The sequence below is a fragment of the Trichosurus vulpecula genome, chromosome 1 (genome assembly GCF_011100635.1).
Source record: "Trichosurus vulpecula isolate mTriVul1 chromosome 1, mTriVul1.pri, whole genome shotgun sequence".
Taxonomy (NCBI): domain Eukaryota; kingdom Metazoa; phylum Chordata; class Mammalia; order Diprotodontia; family Phalangeridae; genus Trichosurus; species Trichosurus vulpecula.
In genome coordinates, this window is record NC_050573.1 from 493,250,300 (window position 1) to 493,274,090 (window position 23,791).

Sequence of the window (23,791 nt, forward strand, 5' to 3'; positions counted from 1 at the left end):
TATATTCCCCCCTAGACAATTTGACCCTGGTCCCTTGGCACAAAGCCCTGGGGACAGTGAGATTTTTCTCTAGGGAGGGCCTCAGACTAGAGGAAGCTAACAAGACTACTCAATTTTATTTTTTCTGTGATTGTCCTAGAATTACATGGAAAGACCTTGGAAGTTACCAGGTTAAAGGGCCTCATTTTGCAAATGTGAAACCTAAGGGGGAGGACCTCAGTCCATGACAGAACCCAGCCCTCCTGACTCATTCATTTCAGGGGCTATATTCCAATAGCTCAACCACGGCTTTATACAGAAGAGAAAACAGAGGCCCACAGAGTTTGCTATTTTTCTGAGGTCACACAGCTAGTTAATGGCCTTTCTTATCCTTTGAGATAATCCTGCATTTCATCGGACCACAGGATAATAGAGCATAGACCTGAAGAGACCCTTACAGGCCATCTAGTCTAAAATCTAAAACCCTCATTCAATAGTTGAGGAAACTGGAACCCAGAGACATTGTGACTTGGCCAAGGTCATACAATATAAGTGGCAGGAAGTGGAACTTGAAAACAGCTATTCCAAATCCATTAACTAAAATATAAAATAGCTATATTCTAAAATACGATTTTTGAGTTTATTTATTTATTTATTTTGTAAGATAATGCTAGGATGACGTCAGGGAGTTGGCAACACTTTTCAGCCTCTGGCAACCTGGGACAGCGCCGACTGACTGCCCAACACATAAACCTGTCTGGTTCCTACTCGCTCCCCTCCCGTTCTCCAAATCTCCACTGCAGAGACAACCCTGCAAGAGACTGCAGCAGTCGCTCCAGCTTCCAATCCCCGGTGAGTGAACAGAGGGATGGAGAGACATTCAGGAGGGAGAGCCTGCTACGGCACCGCTGAACCCAGCATATAGGAGAGAGGGAGGGGCCAGAGGGGGCGGAGGGAGCTGCTTGGCCAGGGTGCAGCACTGGTTGCGGCTCCCGCTGGTCAATCTCATCCTGGAGCTTGTCCTGGGGCTGGGAAGAGACGCCTTTTGGGGAGAACCTGTGCCTTTGCGGCCAGACCTCTGGAAAAGGAATGGAATAAGTGGGAGGTGAAGAGGGAGGGGAGGAGAGAGAGAGGGAGAGAGAAGGTGAAGGACGATTCTAGAGGAAAGCAAAAGGGAATAGCGGCTACACTTCCACTGATGTGGGAACCGGAGAGAGCCTAGTGCAGGGTAAGTATGAGGCTGGAGACTCGCCTTCCCTGGGCGCGGACTCGCCGCCTTGGGGGGCGGGGGGGGTGTGTGCGGCATTGGGGGCGGGGGAGGTGGTGGGAGCGGTCACAGTCTCCTGCTCTCCGGGAACCCATCACTCTTGCCCACAGCTCCTTCTCAGGAGTTCGAGCCTCACAGGTGGTTCAAATGTGGGAAACATTGGGTGGGGTGGGAGGCTGTTTCCCCCCCACCAAAAAAAAAATAGTTCATAAACTCGCTCCCCTCGCCAGATGTCTTCAGGACACCCAAAACAGAGCCTCGATCATCCTCTACCCGCCTATGCACAAAACCCTAACACCCCAACCTTACCACTTCGCGGGAAGGTGTAGCTAAGGTTATTAAAATCAAACCTAAATCCGCTCGGCCATAGCAGGGGACCCCAGTAAGAAGCAGCTGGCTGCTGTGATAAAATACCTGCCAAGCCAGTCAATTGCAGGCCGATTGGCAACCCTACACTTACTTCGCTGGTTCCGTCCCTGTGAGAAGAGTGAGGGACACAGCTGTTTTGGAGAGGGCAATCGGAGGTTGGAGAGACAAACATTTAGTATCCTCCAACACAGAACATCTCTCTCTCTCTCTCTCTCTCTCTCTCTCTCTCTCTCTCTCTCTCACTCACTCACTCACACACACACACACACGTACCCATCAGTTCCCAAAGATGTTATCATAAAGACATAATGCTTGGTCGGGTCTCCAGTTCTTCCTCCAGAATGGAGTTTGTTGGCTGCCTGTGTTTATTTTTCTATTCTGTTAGACTGACAAGGGAAAGTTTGAGATCCTTTCGGGCAAAGTTACAAAGTTGTGGTGAGGTCTGTGGCGCACTTTTGCGAGTGGGTGCAGCTCTCTGCACGGGGGAGAAAACAGATGAGTACATTGGAGAAAGGGATGGAGGGTGGGTTTGCAGAGTACCTGGCCTGAGCTGGGATTGGGTGAAGCAGGAGCTGAGCCCTGAGATTTCATGATGTGTCTGAAGCCTTAGCGCTTTGTGACTGCAAAGCTCCACCATCTAGAGTCAGTCCAGGAATATCCATGATTAATTAGGCTAATCATGGGGGTAGCAGCTCTATTTCCGTAATTTGTCTTAGCCTGCTCTAAAAACTTGAGTCCAGACTACTCAGTGTTTAGGGTGTCTTTGGCTCCCCTATATGTGACGTGTTCTCTATGGATGCCTCTAAAGGGAGGTTGTTGATTTGGAGAAATATTCTTTTAAAAGTTGTTTGTTTTTAAATAGAATATATTGTTTTGTGAGATAACTTTTAGATCTCCTGTTAAATGAAAAACAATAGAAAATTTTGCTATTGATAGTTAATCTATGTTCAGTTGCACTTTGCAAACAGTATTTTTGCTAAATGTTTATGGAAATTAATGCAGAGCATATCTAATCAAAATGTTTACAAAAGGCAGATTTGACAACCAGTGACAGCCTCCTTATAGAGTTGACTTTCATTTCAATCTTCAGCAAGTCTGAAGATTAAAAAAAAAAACTTTCAGTATAAACATATTTATTTGGTCATTAAATCTGGACACGTTCCTCTAAGCCTGATGTTTAAAAGGCATATTTTCTTATCCATAAAATATGCCTGATTTGATAAAAAAAATAATCACATGCTATGAAAAATTGCATTCTTGAATCAATCATCAACATCATCTCCATCCTACCCTCCCATAGCTATTCATATTTATTTATAAATATTAGGATGAGCTTTAGAAATTTTTGCTTCTGGATTGATTTGTTGTTATGATTGCCCCTGAGTTCAGAATTGTTGGATATGCAATCACATAACCACATAGTATAATACGAATGGTTATTAGTAGTGCCTTTTTACCACTGTGGCACATTCTTACATAGTTTTCCATTTCTGGGAAGCTTTTCGCTTGTGCTGCAATATTGGATGCTAAAAGATGAGAGGGAGGGGTAATTTATCTGAGAGATTTAAAAGGATGTGATTACTGTAGAGCCACCCAATTTTTGTTGCTAGTTCCCATTTAATGTTAAAAATTAACCAGACGTTACTAGATTTAATGAAAAGCTTTTTTTTGGCTTATGCCAATTGTGCAAGATCTATTTCACTTAACCTTTTATAATTTGGGCAGAATTGCTTTTTTAAAGTCAGTTGTTTATGTTTAACACTATTATTGTTAACTCAACATCATCTATATTCTTTTTAAAGCATAAATGAAGAGTGGTTTTCACATGAAATAAAAAAGCACTTGATTATAGAAGAACATTGCAAACATCATTTTTAACCTAAAAATATCAGGAAAAAGTATGAAAGAGCAAACCAATTGATCCACAAACCTGGAAACCATCGTATCCACTAGAAGACACAGCATGGCCCTGCATCAAACCTTCACTACGAGATTTCTTGAAGAATGGTGCTTGGATAAATCACTATCTGGCTGCAGGAAGCACCAGAATGTCTGGAAAAAACTGAGACAAATACGCATCATAGGGCTCTGCATGGGCATAATGGCCATTTGCACGTTCTCACTTTCAACTAGTGCCTTTTTCAAGATAGAGACACACAGCACAGATCGGGCCAACAGTTTAAGTCATCCAGAATTAATGTCTGGATACCATCAAAGAACTCTGTTAGACTTAAAGGAGAAGGTTCAGGATGGTACTCCGGAGCCGCTTCCTGCAAAATATGAAAATGCAACTGAAGGTCCTCAAGGAGACTATCCAAGAGACCTCTTTTCCCTTCAGGAGCGAAGAAGAGGTGCAATAATTCTTCATGTCCTTGGAATGATCTACATGTTCATTGCCTTAGCCATAGTCTGTGACGAATTCTTTGTTCCTTCTCTGACTGTCATCACTGAAAAGTTGGCCATTTCTGATGATGTAGCCGGGGCAACTTTCATGGCTGCTGGGGGCTCAGCCCCAGAACTTTTCACATCTCTGATAGGAGTCTTCATAGCTCATAGCAATGTTGGCATTGGCACAATTGTAGGCTCAGCAGTATTCAATATCCTGTTTGTTATTGGGATGTGTGCATTGTTTTCAAGAGAGATCTTAAACCTTACCTGGTGGCCACTCTTTAGGGATGTCTCATTTTATATTGTTGACTTGGTCATGCTTATCATTTTTTTTCTGGATAATTTCATCACATGGTGGGAGAGCTTGTTGCTATTAGCAGCTTATATTTGCTATGTGACTTTCATGAAATTCAACGTTCAGGTGGAAGCATGGGTGAAGCAGCTGCTAAATAGAAACAAAGTCGTGAAAGTAACTGCAGCCACATCAGCAGCAGCAGCAGCAGAGAATGATGCAAAGGTTGGTTGTGTGTTCTTTTTTCTCTTTTTTATTCATTTAACCAATATTCTTTTGCAATTTGAAATCTGCCATTTGTGAAGTTGTGGTGGAGTCATGGGTCATCATAGATAATATGCAGTGTATCATGAATAACAATTGAGCTAACATATCATTATATGTTGGAGCTGGACATTAACCTCTCAGGTCACCCAGAGCTGCAGATGTGGAGGTGCCATTAGAAAAACTCTACCCTCACATTCTGCCTCCCCTCTCCCCACCACCTTATGGCTGTGGCTGTGGCAGATGCTCTTGAAAGACAGAGCCTGCACTATGGGGTAGTGAATGGTGAGTAAGAGTTGAGCCAATAGCCCCATTGACAAAGTAGTTTCAGGAAATAGTCTCAGAAGAATATGGTATGTTCTATGTAGTCATGAGCTAGCAGCTGTTCTGACCTCAGGTATTAGGATACTAGAAATTACTGACCCAATACAAACATAGGGTTATAAAAAATACATCCACATGGCTCAAAAGAATGCAGCTGTCCTACACAAGACAAGGATATACATTGAATTTATGGTCAAATGTCCAACTTTCTCCTTGTTCTGTCATGGGGACAAATGCTGGAGTGGCAGGAGATGGAAAGCAGCTTACATCAAGTGAAAGATCCACCAGATTTTGAGGAGGCAGAATGCTGCCGCCAAAGATGATTTTTACAGGGTCATGGGGACACCAGGGACCATATCACCAACACAAACCTTCCATTATGTATGAAACAAAGAAACCTTTATGTCCTAGCTATCAACATGTACCATCTAGCAGCATCCCCTAATTCCCATAGGATTTATAATACCATTTGTTTCACAGCTTAAGGACTTCTCCCTTGAAATTCTTCCTGCATCACAGGGCCCACTTAAATACAAGTAATGTGCATAGGTATGGCAGTGGCCTATTATGTTTTTGCCTACTGTGGTACATATGGGAGACAACATGGTATAGTGTATAAAAAGCTGGCCTTGGAGTCTAGAAGACCTGGGGTTTACAGCCCATCATTGACTTTTATTGACTTTGTGACCATGGCCAAGTTCCTTAACATCTTGGGGCCCCAAACAACTCTCTGAAAGTCTAAGTCCCAGAACAACTGCTTATCTACATTGGTAGAATGAATCTCTTGCCCCACCCTCACCCCAGTTCCATACACCAAGGAAATCACAGATCTGGATTTAAAAAATAGTAGGATATATAATATACTTTATTTACAACATTTATCTCAGAACTGAAAATGAAATATTTGTGAGTATTGATAATTTAGAAGTAACTAGGACAATCTTAGCCTTTGCCTTCTCTCTAGATGTCAGAAGGGGTAGTGGTTGAAAAGATTTTGTGTGTAGTGTTTATGTCAAAATATTCATGTGAATAGCCTTTCATACTGTAATTCAGTAGTGTTGGGAATTCATGGAGTGGAAGTTCCCATCACCAATGTTGATCTCAACTGATCTATGTCTTAGTAGCTAAGTCCTAGGCAAGTTTATTTTTTTAAGATACATAGGGGTCAAGAGACTTGTCCAGAGTCACATAGCCAGCTTATGTCAGAAGCGAGTTTTTAACCCAAGTCATCCTGAATCCAATTCCAGCATTCTATTCTTTATATCGGCTTTATCTGATTTTTTCTATCCTACACTCCAGCACTAAAAAAAATTAAGAATGTACCCCCAATAGATGTAGTTACTTACTTATAAACTATATGCATTTTCTACTTTCCTAATAGAAAACTTATACCAAAATGGTAATTTCAAAGATGACTTTTGATCATAGGGCAGTGACATGGGAGCAGGGAAGTGACATGGAGAGACACACTTTAGGAAAATCACTTTGGAGCTGTATGAAGGATGGATTGAAGAAGAGAAAAATTTGTGGCACGGAGACCAATTGAAAGGCAATTGCCACAAGCCAGGTGGAACATGATGGGGGCCTGACCTTAGCTGATGGCTGGGATAGTAGAGAGAAGGGGCAGGTATGAGAGATGGTAAGATAGAACCATCAAGACATGGTGATCAATTGGATGTGTAGGCTAAGGGAAAGTGAAGAGTCAAGGGTGAAACTGAAGTTGTGAAGGTTACTGGAAGAATGGTGTTTGGGAGTGGTAGGCTTGTGGGAAAAGACAAAGTAATCATTCTGAAATTCAGATTACAACACATCCATGCCCATGCATCCTTTGCCACTTACTCAGTATCACTCAAAATAGAAAGGGGATAGGTAGGAACTCTTACTCATCGTTCACTGCCCCAAAATGTAGACACAGTCTTCCAAGGGTGCCCGTCACAGCCATAAGGTGATCTGAGGGCACGGGATGTGGGGATAGAATTTCACTATAGGCACCTCCACAGCTGCTGCTCTTAGCCACTAAGCCATAGATCAATTGATGGGCATTTCCACACCATAAATTCCCCATGCTACTGAATTACAATATGAAAGGCTATTCACATGAATATTTTGACATAAATGCTACACACAAAATCTTTGTAACTACTACTCTTTCAGATGTCTTGAGAGAAGGTGAAGTGCCCAGAGAGGCTATTGCCCAGTTCAAAAAGGATGAGATCAGGAATTTGCACAACATAGGTAGGGGATTGTTGGAGGACAAGGGTATTTTTGTTGGAGACAAGCTGGAATGAGGGTAGGATGTGATTCAACTCAACTTTTCATCCTCCAATTTGTTTCTCACATACCCACTGAGACGAGTCCAGGCCTCTTGAGATGAGGCAGTGGTCCCCACTTCCCCACTTAGCAGAGCACCGCTCTATATCGTGCCACCTTTTCACATCCTAGTGGGAGGCATTTTGGTATAGGGGAGAAAGTGCTGAAGTTAAAATTAAAGTTAGCGTTAAGGTAAACCTTGGTTCCAATCTCACCTCTGCCACTTAGTGACTGTGTAACCATGAGTCGATCTCTTGACATCTCTGAGTGTCCTTGTCCTTCTCTGTAAAAAATGGAAACAATAATCCTATATACCTAAGGGTTGTTAGGAGAATTGGATGGGCATTTCATAGTTAGCAATGCGATTTTTAAGTTATATGAGGATTGTTTAGAATTAGCTCTTTAAAAGGTGTTTTGGGAGAGTGTTATACTTTTTATCAATAAGACTACATCACTGAACCTTTTGAGTAAGTTGACTATGGCATGATAGACTTAATAACACAGTTTGGCACAGTCAGTCCTCTTGCTCTATGTAGATGAGCTTCTATTGAGCTGGCCAGAAAGCAATCTGGATTCATAAAAACACATAGTCATCACTGAACTGTGCTCGAGGCTTCTGCTATTCAATGATTTGTTTGGAAATTTTATAATAAATATGTCCTAAAACATAATACTATATCTTTATTAACATGGGTCAAGCAATCTCTTATACTTTAATGGTCTATCTGACCTGCAGGCAGGAAGAGATTATGGAACAGGTAAACATAGTACAGGAAAAGTAAATTTGTGAAATTATTCTGCTACAAAATTACCTTTTATTTACTGAAATGTGGTTATGGAGATTTAGAGACTAACACTAATACATTCCTGAGGCTGGTTTTAAACAGAGAAGCAAATACATATGCAAAGTTGTCATACCAGCATCTGGGTGAATTTTTATGTATACATAAAACAAATGTTAGCATAAGGGTGGGATTTTTATCACAAAGAAAATAACAAGAATATTTTATTGAATTTGCATAAGCCCTTGCCAGTAAAATGTGATAACCATTTTTGCAGATGTCTCAAAATGATGGTGAAGGATAGAAGTGACATTGATGATAATTTTCTTTTCCTGAAGTGACCCCATGTATTTAACAGTTAGGCCCAAGTTTGTATGTATAATGAAACTTGTGAAGTGGCCATGTTAATTGTAATTTGCACCATATGTTTCCATTGATCTGGAATCAATGACCATATTTCATATAGTCATTATTTCAAATTGTGTGCATTCAAATACATGTGATCACTTCAGGAAGTTCATTATTCACACTAATCAGAATCTTCCTGCTATCAAAATCAGTTTCTCTTCAGAAAGATGTTATAACCTGATTATTTACATGTACTATTTCATTTGACCTTCACAAGGGCTTTGTGAGGGAGGTAAAGTTTTGTCATCCTCATATTAGAGGTGAGGAACTCAGAGGCAAGTGACTTAGCTAAGGTCACAAGCTAATGAGTAATACACGTGGAGGTGATCATAGATCATGAATGGGTCTTCTTGATGTGGGCGCTCCCTCTAATGGTGTAGATTTCAATAAGGACACTAGTATTTTGTATTCTCTGCATACATAATATACCCAATGCAGTGGAGGCCTTCCTCTGGTTGTCCTAATATTTTGTAAATACCAGGAAAGCACTTGGATTTTGCATCTGTTACCTCTCACTCTCAATATACGACTTATTTTCTGTTCTTACTTGTCTAAGAGTATGTTTATTTGTGTACATGTGGGTCTATTTCTGTCTACATATACATATCTGATAAGTGTGTCAATGCATACCATAATATTAGAGCTGCAAACAGCCTTGCAAAGTCATCACCATGATGCAGTGGTGCTTATTTAAGAAAAACATCTTTTTTAAGCACTCTCAAAACAACTTAACAACACCATTTACACAAAACAAAGTGCTAGATACAAATAAATCTTATCTGCTCATTAAAGAAGTCCTACAAGGAGTCTAATTTGAAAATCCCTTATCGGGGATTTTTCTTTTTGTCAGATATATTTAAAAATAACAAAATGGCATTTTTTCTAAATTAAGTCAGAATAACTCATCCAAACTGACCATTTCCCTTAGTTATGCCCAATTTGCTATATTCAGATATTCCATGTTTACATGGAAATTTTATACATAAATTCTATGTTTAATTTTAATGTAAAAACAGAGGAGAACAAAATCATAATGACTATTACCTTCCCAACAATGCATATCACTAACAAGTGAGATATATCAATGATTTTATAGCTCAAGTACATATATTCTTTTGCAAGTCTGTCTTTAAGGTTAACTTTTAAGGAAATTGTTTCACCATTGTTAATTCCTTTGATATAGATGTAGATATATTATCAATAACAGCAGCATTTACATATTATCTTAAGGGTTGTAAAATGTTTTCCTCACAGTAATCACATGAGGTAGGTGCTGCAAACATCATAAGTCCCATTTTACAGATGAGAAAATTGAGCTCCTGAGAGTTTGTGACTTGTCCAGGGGCACACATAATGTTATAAATGCTGAGGTGGGATTTAAAGATAGACCTCTCCTGATTCCAAGTTCAGGACTCTTCCTAGGATGCAATTCTGCCTCTACATTAATTGGAATTAGCTTGCAACCAAACTAAGAGCAGAAAAGCAAATTAAAGATGCCTTTACATTGTTACCCGATATATTTGCTCTTCTTCAAAAGTGATAGTAAACATTTATGAATTTTTAAGTTAAAATTGCATAATTGAGAGGTTATATGACATCCTAGAGAGACCCCTGAATTTAAAGTCATCAGACAACTGGATTCAAAATCCATTTCCAGCATTTATTAGTCACGTGACCCTGACCAAGCCACTTAATCTCACTGAGCTTCAGTTTCCTCTCTGGTAAAGTGGAGATAATAGTAACCATAGAGTTTACCAAACAGCATGATGAGGATCAAAAGAGATGTTGTATAGGAGATAATTTTGTAAACCATAAAACACTATTTAAATGTCAATTATCGTAATTATTATTATGCTGAGTAATTTTATTAAGGAAATTCCTTTGATTTTATTTCTGAGTTGAGTGAAAATATTTCTTGGCAATTGTTATCTATTATCATGCTTTGAGAGCTTTTTAGAAATCTTCCCTCGAAGTACTGAACATAAGATGTACTGTAGCATTATTTTTTTAGTCTATACACGTTTGGGCAGCTGCCCTGCTTCTCTAGTTGTTAATGTTGGCCTGTAGCCATATAGGCTGCCTTGCCATCCAGAATTCACTGCCCTGTGGCATTAGCAGGTGGACAGTCAGAAAATAAATTCCAAGCTAATTGCTTCCCTCAGTTCTTAGGTCCCCACTGAGAGGAATGTTCTCTCCAAGTATGCGGAATGAAAATTGTTGTGTATGTAATGGCTATTTGTATAAGCATTGTACCAGCTCCTTGTCTTATCTTTTGGATCCTAAAGCAGGATACCCTGAAAGATAGTTTTAGAGGCTCCTTAATCTATATGGTATGGTGAGAACAAGAAATTAGAAGACCTGGATCTGAAGCCTGGCTTTACTGCTTACTAGCTCTGTGACTTTGGGCAAACTATCTAACCTCTTTGGGTTTCAGTTTTCTCAGCTGTAAAATTAAAGAGTTGGCCTAGATAAACTCAAAAGCTCCTTCTAGCTCTAAATTTCAGTAGTATTGATTAAAGCACTCATTGTTTAGCTTCTACGCATTGTAAAAATAATTTAGAAAGACTTCTTGGAAAATGAGAAAGAATGTTAATTTCATTCATTTTAGTAAGTCTTACTCTTCCTTTTTTTGATCTTGAAGTATGGTTTTATTGGTGCAATTTTTAAAACTCCCCAGGAAGAAAATGCCATCATCCAATACTATAGCAATGTCTCTACCACTTAGGGTCTAAGAGAGCCATCAGGCACACTGAGGGGTTAAATAGCATTCAGGATCACACAAGTATGATTCATAGGTAGAACTTTAATCCAGGTCTCTCAGACTCTGAATTCATCTCTCTGTCTACTATACCACAGTATGTTAAAGGAGAGTAAATGCCAAGTAAAAAAAAGTTTACTCATAATTTATCCAGTTATCAACAAGCCTGCCAATTAGATCAACTAATATTTTATTAGCTTTTGGAGTTATTACAGCCCATTATTTTTATTTCAAAATATCTTCTAACTCCTTGTTTCAACAATCTAGCTAGCAGCTGTTGTGGGGGTAAAAGACCAACACAAGCCCAGCAACAAGCACGCTACCAGCACGCTGCAAAAGCCTTGGTTCTTTTGATCTGCTTTACTAAGGAAAGCAGCATTAAAGGGTTGACAAGTTTGCTTTAATTCAGCATACAAATACCATTCACTGAGTTCAGGGGAAAAAGCCAGCATCCTGAACTTCGGAGCAAATACAAACAAATTACAAACGTCGACAAATAGACCTTGTCTGATTCAAATCCCAATAAATAGCGTGAAACCAAACATCATCTGAATGACCAGAACTTAGGCTCCTATGATTGACTCTTGAGTAAGCACCTCCCCTTAGTACCCTGGGAGCTTAACACCCACATAGGCTCAGCACCTAATAGGGGTTTGGGCCTGGGGCTTAGCACCTAGTAAGACTCAATGAAATACGCTGAATTAATCAAAGGAAACAAAAGCCAAACTCTTCAGGGGCACTTGGTTGAACTGAGTGCTAAGAGCCCATTTTGCTTACCAACACACTCCTTTAAAAAGTTGCATGAAGCACATTAAATTAAAATGAATTAAATCAATTTTGTTTTAATAATTATTTGATAACTTTATAACATTCTTGATAATTGCATAGAAATTTCACAAAACCAGGGCTAGGAATCATTGATTCAAAGAGACAAAATTTGTGTTGCTATGGATGTTTATTTTATAACATTTATAACTTCCCCCTCCACCAAAAACAAGGACCACCACCATATGGAGAGGTCAGATATTACAAAGAAAATTTAAGAAATTATTCAAGGTTTTTGGAGCCTTGAAACTATTTTGTAATTATTTTGGTTGAAATAAGTAAATTTTGACGTGAACTTCAGAGTTTCTTTGTTATGCAGCAATTTTTATTTTTAATAATATTTACTATAATATTTTCTGAAATGTTTAGAGCTATACACAACAGGTCATGGCTTAATTCTTTGTAACAGGGTAAGAAAATATTGTAGTACTGCAGAATGTGACTTAGTTGAGTTTCAATGCACACAGAATGAGATTCTATATAGATAAGGCTGTTGTGTTATCTATATGCTGTCCATATCTCTGTTGTGGTAGAAGGTGTTTGGCTGGGAAAGCTGCTGTCCATGGTATTTTGCTTCTAGGAAATTGTGCTACAATTTGATAACTAGTCAGTCAAGTTCTGATGAAAGAAAAAGGCAGGAAGCTATAAAGATTTTTTAATTAAATTTGGAGGGTTGGTGGATCAAGTATCTTTAGATATGTGTTTTCTTTGATTTGTGCAATTACAATGCAAAATGTAAAACCTTTTATGTAAACTGAATCTTTAAAAATCAATTCATGTTACAAAGGTTCTAAGAGAGCAACTAGATAAAGAAATTCTGTAGTAAATACTTATCATAAAGTAAAAAATCATTTTATAAAGTGAATAATAACTCCTTCCTGTGTGATATTTTGTGACTATATGTATATATGTATATTATAATAAACAGATGAAACTAGGTATATTTATATAAGTTTGACTACATCCCCCAAAACACTTGGATTTTAGTAAAATGAAAATACAAATTTTGAGAAAGGTAAAAACCTCCCTAGGGTAATTAAAAATGTCTTCCAATAAAAAGAAATGCATTGCCTATTTTCCTCAAAAGCATTAAAATCTTGGCTCTTTTGAATGAAAATTGTTGGCTGAATAAGTGAGATGACATATTAAGGCATCTAGGGACATAGCACTGCAAAGTTGCCTTGCTTTCAAGTACCCTCTCCTGACATTAAAATGATAACAATCCTATGAAATGTTTCTGCTACAGTGACTGTTCATGGAGTGAAGTTCCCATTCTGGAGCCCTCTCAAAGGGGGTAGGAAGGATTTCATAAACTTCATTGCAGTGACTGGGGCCTATTGCTGAGGGTGTTCTCATTGACATTCATGTCACCTTGGTCTTTCCAACCTGAGTTGACACAAACCTTAGAGTCAAGACATCTTTGTAGTACCTCACAGAAGGCTGGGAACTCAGCTTCTCCTTCATCTTTATTAAAGATAGAACTAGAAATGTGAACCTCAGTTTTAGCAAAAAGGATTTTGATTGAAGTCCTGAATTGCTCTGGCTACTGAGAAGGTGATTTCATTCATACCACAGGATTGGTGAAGGAATTAATTTCACTTCAATTCAATAAGCATTTATTAAGGGCCTACTGTATACCAAGAACAAAGACAAGGAGGCGGAATGGTATAATGGAAAGACTGACAACTTTGGCTCAGAGGACCTGAGCTCATATACCACCACTGATGCTCACTGTGTGTCCTTAGGCAAGTCACAACCTCTCTGGGTTTCAGTTTTCTAATCTGTAAAATGGGAGGGGGTGAAATAGATGGTGCCTAATGTCCATTCTAGTCTTAGACCTATGAATCTGTTACCTCTGCCCTCAAGGCATTCACATTCTAAGAGGTGGAGGTTGGCATGTACACAAGTAAATTGAAAATATGTGAATAACAACAGCATTTATATAGATAGCACTTACTGTGTGCCAGGCACTACACTAAGCTTTACAGTTATTATTTCATTTGATCCTCACACAACCCTGGGAAGGAGGTGCTATTACTAACCTCATCTTACAGGTGAGGAAACTAAGACAAACAGAGGTCGTGACTTGCCCAGGGTTACACAACTAGTAAGTTTCTGAGGTCAGATTTCCATTCAGGTCTTCCTGACTCCAAATCCAGAACTTTATCCACTGCACCACCTAGCTGCCCTCATAAATAAATTAAAAATACATGCAAAGTAGTCCTAAGGAGAGAGAACTAACAATTATGGTGATCAGAATAGAGCAGGGGTGGGGAACTTGCAGCCTCAAGGCCATGTGTGGCCCTCTAGGTCCTCAAGTGCAGCCCTTTGATTGAGTCCAAGTTTTGCAGAACAAATCTTTTTATTAAGGGGATTTGTTTTGGGAAGTTTGGATTCTGTTAAAGGGCTGCATTTGAGGACCTAGAGGGACACGTGTGACCTTGAGGCTGCAGGTTCGACACCCCTAGAATAGACCATAGATAGAGGTGGCACTTGATGAGTCTTGAAGGAAGATAAAGACTTAGAGATGGAGAGGAAGCAGTGCCTCTTGACATGGAGGTTAGCCAAAGTCAAGTCACAGAGAAGGGAAATGGAATATTGTGCACAGGAAACAGTAATAGGGCAGTTTAGCAGGAATGGAGAGTTTACAAAGGACAGTAATGTGCAAAAAGCCTAGAAAAGTAGGCTAAGGCCATAGTGTGAAGGACTTTAAATGTCAAACTGAAGAGTTTGTATTTTTGCCTAGAAGCAATAGGGAACCCCTGATGTTTATTCAGCTGAGAAAGGGTATGGTCATACCTGTGTTTTTATGAATATCAGTTTGGCAAAGGTGTGAAGAATTGATTGGAAAGGAGAGAGACTTGAGGCAAATAGAGGTTATTAATTAGATGGATATTTCAATAACCCAGGTGAGTGAAAATGATGGAAAACCCCTAGAGTCCAGAATTCTTTTTTACCTACTATATGCTCAATAAATACTGCAATAGACTTGGTTTTCGGTATTAACAGAAATATTATGAATATGAAAACTTTTGAGTCCAATAAAATCCAAAAAAAATTGATGATATTTTAAAGTGTGATGGTATGTCCTAATATTAGTATACACTAATGGTATGTATTAATGGTTTGTGCTAATACTGTACTTCTTAAGTGTGTTTGCTAAGAACCATAGAATTCTGGCAGAACTGTGTAACTATAAGTTCATCTCAACATTTATGCCTTCCCACCATCTCCCCTACAGGAAGAAATTCAGGAATTTTGTATTGTTTTGTTTAATTAATGAGCTACTTAGAAAAAAAAACCAACTTGCTATTGTGGGAAGAGCATAGAAGTCTAGGAACCTGGAGAGCATGGTTATAATTTTGATTCTGCCACTCTCTGGGTGACCTTGGGAAAATCATTCAACTGGGTCCATTTCCTTATCTGTCTAATTATAGAGTTGAACTAAATGATTTTTTAGGTTCCTTCTAGCTCTGGTCCAATGCTCTGGAGTGCTAGTTATTTTTAATTATTGTTAGACAACTCTGAAGATGAAAGATTAATTTAATGCCTTTATGTTAGAGGGAGACCCAGATTGTGACTAGAAATTATAACTACATCACCCCCAAAACTACATTTTTTCATTTATTGATTGAATTCAGTTAAATAAATATTCATTGACAATTTTATAGTGCAAGTCTCTGTGCTAGGGCCTGGGGTGATGCAATGATAAGACAGATTCCCTGTCCTCAGTCAATCCAGCTTATCGGGAAGCGTAGAAAACATCAGGTGCTAGCTTATTCCACATACTTACTGAAAATAGACCTGGATGAAATGAATTCATTTTTAGCAAAAGGGATTTAAGGTAATCTGCCCTATTGTTCCAATTTATAATCTAGCTAGGGAGATAGAGTATGGTCACAAATAATTCTGATTACAAAATAAAACATATACACATGGGAGATTAAAACCAAGCGTAAGATTTCAGAGAAGGGAGGTGGTACCTCTCTTATGGCTAAAGGCTTCATGAAGAGGGTGGAATTTCAACCTGACCCCAGTTCAGTGACTTTGGTTGTCTGACCAGTTCAGATTTCCAAATGATCATATAACACCAAAGGCTGTCAAGCCATGGCTTTTCCCATGACTGTCATTCAGACTGTGAATTCTGAGTAAGGAAAGAACAGGCTGCAGCAAACAACGTGATGTGCATTCCTTGCAAAGACAGAGTCGTTTTTTCTCACCATATGGAAAACAAATGGAGGCAGAGCAGGCAGGGTGTGAAATGAGTGAGACTGAAAATGTTTACAAGGAAGCCTGAACAGCATTATAATCAGTTTACCTTCATGTTCACGAGCATCTGAATTACGAAGTTTGATAACGTAGCTACCAAATAGAGTGATTATGTTCATTTGCTTGTGAGGTAAATACAGTGACTTTGAAAGGGATCAACTTACTATACTATATTAAAATTTTTGGTTTTATTACTATAAAAATTATTAAAACAAATATTATCAAATTATTTAATATTTAATTTATTTAATAATTTATTATATAAATTGTTATTTAATTTAATACTATTTAATTAATATTTAATAATTTAATATATTATTAAAATATATTATTATATTATAAAGGGATCAACTTACTATACTATATTAAATATCATTTTACAAGTATGGCATCACCACCACCAATCAATCAATAAACATTTATTAAGCACCTACTGTTTACCAGGAATTGTACTAAGTTCTGCGGATATGGAAAAAGAGGCAAAAGACAGTCCCTGCCCCCAAGGGACTATCTAATAGGTACAGCAGGACCATCAAACAAGGCACAATATGACAACATGCAAACAAAGATATACAGCACAACCTAGACACCATTATTATCACCAACTTATCTATCATTTCTGTAACACTTTCAGGTTTGCAAAGTACTTTACACATAATCTGATTGTATCCTCAATAACCTCATGAAATATGGAAATTATTCTCCTCATTTTACAGATGGGAAAATATAGGGCTCACAGAGATTACATGACTTGTCCATGATCACACAACTAGTGCTAGAATCAGGACTCAAATGTGGCTCATCCTAATATATTAAATGCTTTATCTATTATACTCTTATCGCCTTTCAGCAAGTACAATACAAGACTAAACCTACCACTGATACATATTAGCATGTATGACAAGTCATTGAAATTCTGTGTGCTTCAGGAAACTCTCTAGGACTTAATTAATAAATATAGAGAGGATTTTGCCCCACATTGAGAAATGGAGATCCCAGTGCTGAAAAAAAAACCATAGATCTTTTACATACTTGAGTACTTCACATCATGTTTGTAGTTTTAAAAAATAGCAAGAATATGGAAGTCAAGAGACCTGTCCCAGTTCTGTTAGGCATGACCTTGGGCAATTCTTTGGCTCTCCTTAGGCTTCAATGTCCTTATCTATAAGAATTAAAATGAACCAGAAAAAAACATTCTCTAAATTCCATCCCTTTCAGCTTTAAAATTTCTATAATTCTATACTGACAACACAAGAATCTAGCAGCTAGGTGGACAGAGTTCTGGGTCAGGAGTCAGGAACACTCCTGAGTTCAGATCTGGTCTCAGACACTTACTAGCTGTGTGACCCTGGACAGATCACTTAACCCTGTTTGCCTCAGTTTCCTCATCTATGAAATGAGCTGGAGAGGGAAATGGCAAACCACTCCAATATCTTTGCTAAGAAAACTCCAAATGGGGTCAAAAAGAGTTAGACATGATGAAAAAAACAATTCAACAGCAAAAACAAATGCAGGAATCATCATTTGTCCTCATTTTAGGGATGAGGAAACTACAAGTCAGAGAATTTTAGAGACTTACTCAAGGCCAACCAGATAAATGCCAGAGATGGGGTCCGAGCCCAAGTCTAATCCATAGTCTTTCTACTATACCATGATGTCTTTTTGTTTGCCTAGTAATTTGTGGAATTCAAAAGACATGGTCCATAGCTTTAAGAATTTACAACTTAATTGTCTAGTTCCTAGTCATATTCATTTCTCAGCTCCCCCAGCTATATTCATGGTCCCTTTTTCCTTATTTCCTTTCCACATAAAATCATATCTTCCTCTTCTTTATTGGAGACATTTCAGTCATATTTTAGTAAAATTAATTCTTTTTAAAAGTTTACTGTAGGGGCAGCTAGGTGGCAATCCAGCCTCAGACACGTACTAGCTATGTGACCCTTGCCAAGTCACTTAGCCCCAATTTCCTCCAAGAAAAAAAAATTAAAAGTTCATTGTAACATTTAATCCTTAGCACAGTGCCTGGGGTGCTTAATAAATGCTCATTAGCAAGAATCATTGTAACACATGGCTGCAATTTACTGCACATTTAACCAAAAAGATTTTCAGGTAGTAAATAACATTTCAAAAGGATTTTTTTCTAATTAGAAATGTGCAATTAAAAGGTAAGTACCCTTACCATAGCAGAAATTACATCTTCTTTAACATACATGTGGGAAGCATGACATAGTGGATAGACAGCAATCAGGAAGACCTGAGTTCAAGAGCTGCCTCTGACATATTAGCTGCATTTCCTTGGGTACAGCCAGAACCAAATTAAAGTCCAATTGGGAAATATTTAACAAAAATGCAATAAAACATAGATAATATTACATTTTAAAACTAAGTCAATATATGGCCCACAAGAATCCTCATATATGGATTAGTGGCCTCTATTTCTATTTGAGTTTGACACCACCGTTCTAGGCAATGCTTTTAGACTGTAAGTTTCAGATAAGGTGCCAACATACATTTGGAGACGTTTACTCACCTTGGAGTTCCCTAACCAGTGAAAGCATAGTTCCATTCCCTTTCCCTATCCTAACGCACATAGGGGCTAGAATAGTGTTATTTATACAGTGACTACTTCTTGGGAAAGAGGATGCTGATTATGACCATAGGTTTAGAGACCACAGGAACCTTGGATATCTTCTAGTTTGAATCCTTATCTTATAGTTGACAAAACTGAGGACCAGAATATTGAAGAGACATGCCTAAGGATTACACAGATAGTAAATAGAAGAACCAGGAATTGAACCCAGGTCCTCTGACTTCAGATTCAGGATCACACTACAGCTCTCATGGCCAAGTTATTCTCATCTTGATAATTTCCCCAGATACAGGTAGGGGATGAGTAGATTTAGCTCTTATTTTACTATTTGACAAGCATCTTAAGGACTCTGGATTCTATCTTCATATCTCTGGTGACTAGATTAGGGCCTGATATATAGCAGATGTTTTTTAAATTTTTTATTAATTCTGAACTTAAATAAAAAAGACACACAAAAAACAATATTTCCATGTACACAAGAATATTTCCACAGACACAGCACAACATTAAAAAGAGAATTCAATTTAAAACCATGAATTTAAATTTCATACTGTTTACTTTCTTAAAAAACTATGTAATAAATATTATTCATAATTTTCAAGGCTAGCCTGTTTTTCTGTGCTTCCTTCTAAATTTTCTTTTGTTCTCTGCTGCACTTTTTTATTTTTTCCCCTCCATCCCCACCTTGCCCTAGAGAAGGCTACCATTAGACACAAATATGTATGTGTGCATGTGTATGTGTATATGTACGTATCTGTGTCTGTCTATGTGTATGTGTGTGTAAAACCATACTATACATACTTCTATTTATCAGCTCTTTCTCTTGAGGTAGATAGCACCTTCCTTCATAGGTCTTTTTATTTGATTTGAGTATTTACAATTCTCAAAATGAATTATTCACTCAAAGTTGTTCTTATCACAATATTTCTGTCACTACGTAAGACATTATCTTGGTTCTCCTCATTTCACTTTCATTATTTCATGTAAGTCTTTCCATGTTTTTCTAAAGTCAACCAGCTTATCATTTTTTATGTAGCAGGTGTTTAGTAATTGCTCGTTGAGTTGAATTGAAATGACAGATCTGTCAATGGAAGGCAGGGTTGTTGAGGGCTATTTCTTCTTCTTCCTATTTTTCCTATATCTACCATTCATTCCCCTAACAACCTACTTCATGCTAATTCTCTGATCCATCTTTTATTTCCACATTACCTGTCAATAAGCTATTGACTAAATGCCTAATGTAATAGTAACAACAAACATTTCTATAATGTTTACGTATCAGAAGACGTAGCAATGCAAAGATCCAGATCAGAGAACTTGGGTTCAAAGTCTGCTTCTGCTGCTTACTGTCCAGGTAATGTTAGACCGGGCATTTTACCTCTGCAGGCCTCCGTTTCCTATAAAATGGGGGTGGGAGGTAAATTATTGCTAATATCTGTTCCTTCTCTGAGTCCTTTGATCTGAAGCTGGTGATAGGGAGAAGTCAAAACCTTGGCTTTTAGCAGAGCTATTTGTCAGTATTAACCTAAACGGTAAGACTTACAAAGCTTTCCTAATTACAACTCTGAGAGGAGTGTGAGTTTTACTATCCCTATTTTAAAGATGGGATAACTGGCTCAGGGAGGACCTTTGACTTATTCAGGAGCATGTGGATAGTCCATACCAGGGCTGGTTTGAACCCAAGTCTTTTCACAATACCGCAATGGCTTTCTATGTGCATGGTACTTTATGGAATTCAAAAGACACAGTCATAGCCTGAGAAATTCCCACCTTAGTTGTCTGATTTACAGCCTAATTTATGTCTTAGGTCCCCCAGCTATACTCATGAGCTCTTTTTCTCTTACTTTTATCCCACACACAGTCATATCTGCCTTTTCTCTATTGAAGACATTTGAGTTACACTTTTTTGTAAAATTAATTAGTTTAAAAGCTGAATATTCTTGAGTTAACTTTTATCCATGGTACAGGACTTAGGATAGTGGCAGTTTTTGTCAGGGAGCTCTGCCTGTAGCAGAAGGGCATGATCTAAGAATGTGTCTGAGTAATGCTGAAGCCTAAGATTGACCACATATTTGGAACCTCATGGGAACTGCCACTGTGGCATGAATTTTTCCTCTAAGATAGGACGGTTCCTAGTCAGGGGGTGGGGAGCTCACAAATTTTTCAAACTGCTCCTTGGATGCTCTAGAAAGGTCCCATTTTGATAACTGTCTCGTGTGGAGTGGCTATGATGAAACGGCAAACTGGCTTTTGTTTCGAAGAGCTTCTTTTGGATCTCTGGTACCAGCCTAACTTGGAAGTACATTCATTCTTTGGAAGCTGTTGACTGGAGCAAGGGTTTACAGCTATGTTTTCAGAGTCAGCCACTGAATAAACATATATTAAGCACCTACTATACGCTAACCACTGCACTAAACACTGGGGATGCAAAAGAAGGCAAAAGGGGTCCCTAGTCTCAAGTTGCTCATAGTCTAATGGGGGGAAAACATGTAAACAGCAATCTACAAGCAAGCTATACACAGGATAAACTGGAAATCATTCACTGGCTGAAGGCACTAGAATTAAAGGGGATTGGGAGAGTATTCTTGTGAAAGGGGATTTTAGCTAGAACTTAAAGGAAGCCAGAGAAGCCAGAAGGCAGAGATGAGGAGGGAGAACATTCTAACCAGTTAAAATGCACAAAACAGTTTCTTTTTTGAGGACCAGCATGGAGGCCACTGTCATTGGATCATAGAATAAATGGAGGGAGGTGAGGGATAGGTGTAAGAAAACTAGAAAGGAGGTGTGGGCATCTTATGAAAGGCTTTGAATACCAGAGGATTTTACATCTGATCTTGATGGTGATACAGAGGCACTGGAGTTGAGTAAGCAGGAGGGTAATATAATCAGACCTGTGCTCCAGGATGATCTCTTTGACACCTGAGTTGAGGATAGACTGGAGTAGGAAGAGTCTTGTGCCAGAGAGACAAACCAGCAGACTATTTCAGTAATATAGTTGTGAGGTCATGAGGTCTTCTACCAGGGTGATGATGGTGTCAGAGAAGAGAAAGGGATGTAGGTGAGACACGTTACAAAAGCAAAACCAGCAGGCATTGGCAACAGATTGGATATAGGGGTTAGAGAGAGGGTAAGGAGTTGAGGGTGATACCCAGGTTGCAAGCCTGGATGACTAGAAGAATGGTGGTCACTTGGAACCAGAATCTCAATAACGTACTAAAATGTGGATTAAGGGGCCTTTTGTGTCAACTTACATCCTTTAATGTGGATATTTTGGCATAGGACATCTTGCCATTAGTCAGCCCACAAATTAGAACCAGTTTAATAGTTCTGTTCCACAAGAATTTGTTAAGTGCTTACTCTGTGCCAGGCACTGTGCTAAACTCTGAGCATATAAGTACAAGAAAAAAAAGCCCCTTCCCCAAAGAGCTTACATTCTAATGAGGGGAAAATAGGACATAAAAATAGAGCCGAAAATCTGGGGAAAGGGAGGGAAGGTACCCTCACCTGGGCATAGTGGCAAAGTCCAGTGCACACATTGCCCCACATCTTGCTTTTGACATGATCCACCCATGACTCTCTCTCTTCATGTTTGGGATAGCCTCCTAGCAGCAAAGTCTATTTTCTCTTCAAATCTTTTTCCCATTACCTCACCATAAGGCCCTCTAATAAACCAGTAGGTCTATAGTTGATCATTTCCCTTTGTTTATTTCATTTATCTGTGGTAGCTTAGCTTTGGGTTTCTAAGCTGACACTCCCCCAGCCTCCCCTCCCCCACTCTAAGAGTTACATCAATTTTTCAGAGCTGTGTATATTTATGGAAACATATGCAGTAACATCGATAGTGGTGATGACGATCCGTTCTATCATTGTCTAGCTTATATTGTAATTGCCCAAGCCTAATGTGCATCTTCAGAGGACAAAAATAAATTACAATCCTGCTTTGCACAAAAGCACAGAATGGGTTAACAACTGAGAATGCTTTAAAGCAGCTTAGAAAAAATATCTTCTCTCTGGCCTCTGCAGTGAATTGGCTATACTATCCGTAACTGGCAGCATGTTTTGGAAATTTCATGATCCCAACTAAGATGCAGATTTCATGAAATGTAGTTCAGATACGCCTCACCTCCCTTTTGACGGCTATATAGGACCATGGCAAATCTCATGTTTTCCACCAAGTTAAAAAAAATCCAATTAATTAGAGAGCCATAAATAGCTATGACCTTGAAAGCCTATGTGAAGGTGGGATATGAGAACAGGCTTAGAAAACATATGTTTTAGAGTGCTAACAGCTCTGAAAGTCATACACACTTAAGGAAAATAAATAGAACAGTACAAGATAGTGTTATGTTTTAGGGGGAGGAATATAAATGTATTGGGAAATATCACCACATGCTTCGCTGGCATAAATTATGCTAAAATTAATCTATCACCTATCCACTTAGCACGATGAGACAAGCTTCAAATGAGTGGTGGTAGCAGAAATGAGTATTGCATAATCATATCCTATCGATACCCGTTTTATGTCATTACCAAAGTATCCTTGTCTTCCAGCAACATCCTGTTTCATTTTATTGGCTTTTTTTTTTCAAAAGGTCATGCTGTTTGAGAGAGTGCCCCACGAATGTTTCTGTAGGTTTCTTTGAAAATGTCAGCCATAGGTTGAATCTGCAAGGGGTTATTTAACTTCTGGTGTTGAATCAGTATGAGGAGTTCTGTTGTTGTTCAGTCATTTCATTTGCGTCCCACTCTTCATGACCTCATTTGGAGTTTTCTTAACAAAAATACTGGAGAGCATTGCCATTTCCATCTCCAGCTCATTTTACAGATGAAGAAACTGAGGCAAAGAGGATTAAGTGACTTGCCTAGGGTCACACAGCTAGTAAGTGTCCAAGGTTAGATTTGAACTCAGGAAGAAGAATGCCCTGCTCTCTATCCATTGTACCACCTAGTTGCCCATATAAGAAGT

At 38.6% G+C, this 23,791-nt stretch overlaps 1 protein-coding gene across 1 annotated transcript in view; it reads left to right on the forward strand.

The window, feature by feature from the left end:
- Positions 1–1,102: 1,102 nt before the first annotated feature.
- SLC24A2 (solute carrier family 24 member 2) overlaps positions 1,103–23,791 on the forward strand; it is a 318,448-nt gene continuing 295,759 nt past the window's right edge. Inside the window, exons 1-2 of the mRNA XM_036747980.1 lie at positions 1,103–1,207; positions 3,418–4,520. Coding sequence (XP_036603875.1) covers positions 3,579–4,520 — 942 coding nt within the window. The 5' untranslated portion in view covers positions 1,103–1,207; positions 3,418–3,578. The remainder of the gene's footprint in view (positions 1,208–3,417; positions 4,521–23,791) is intronic.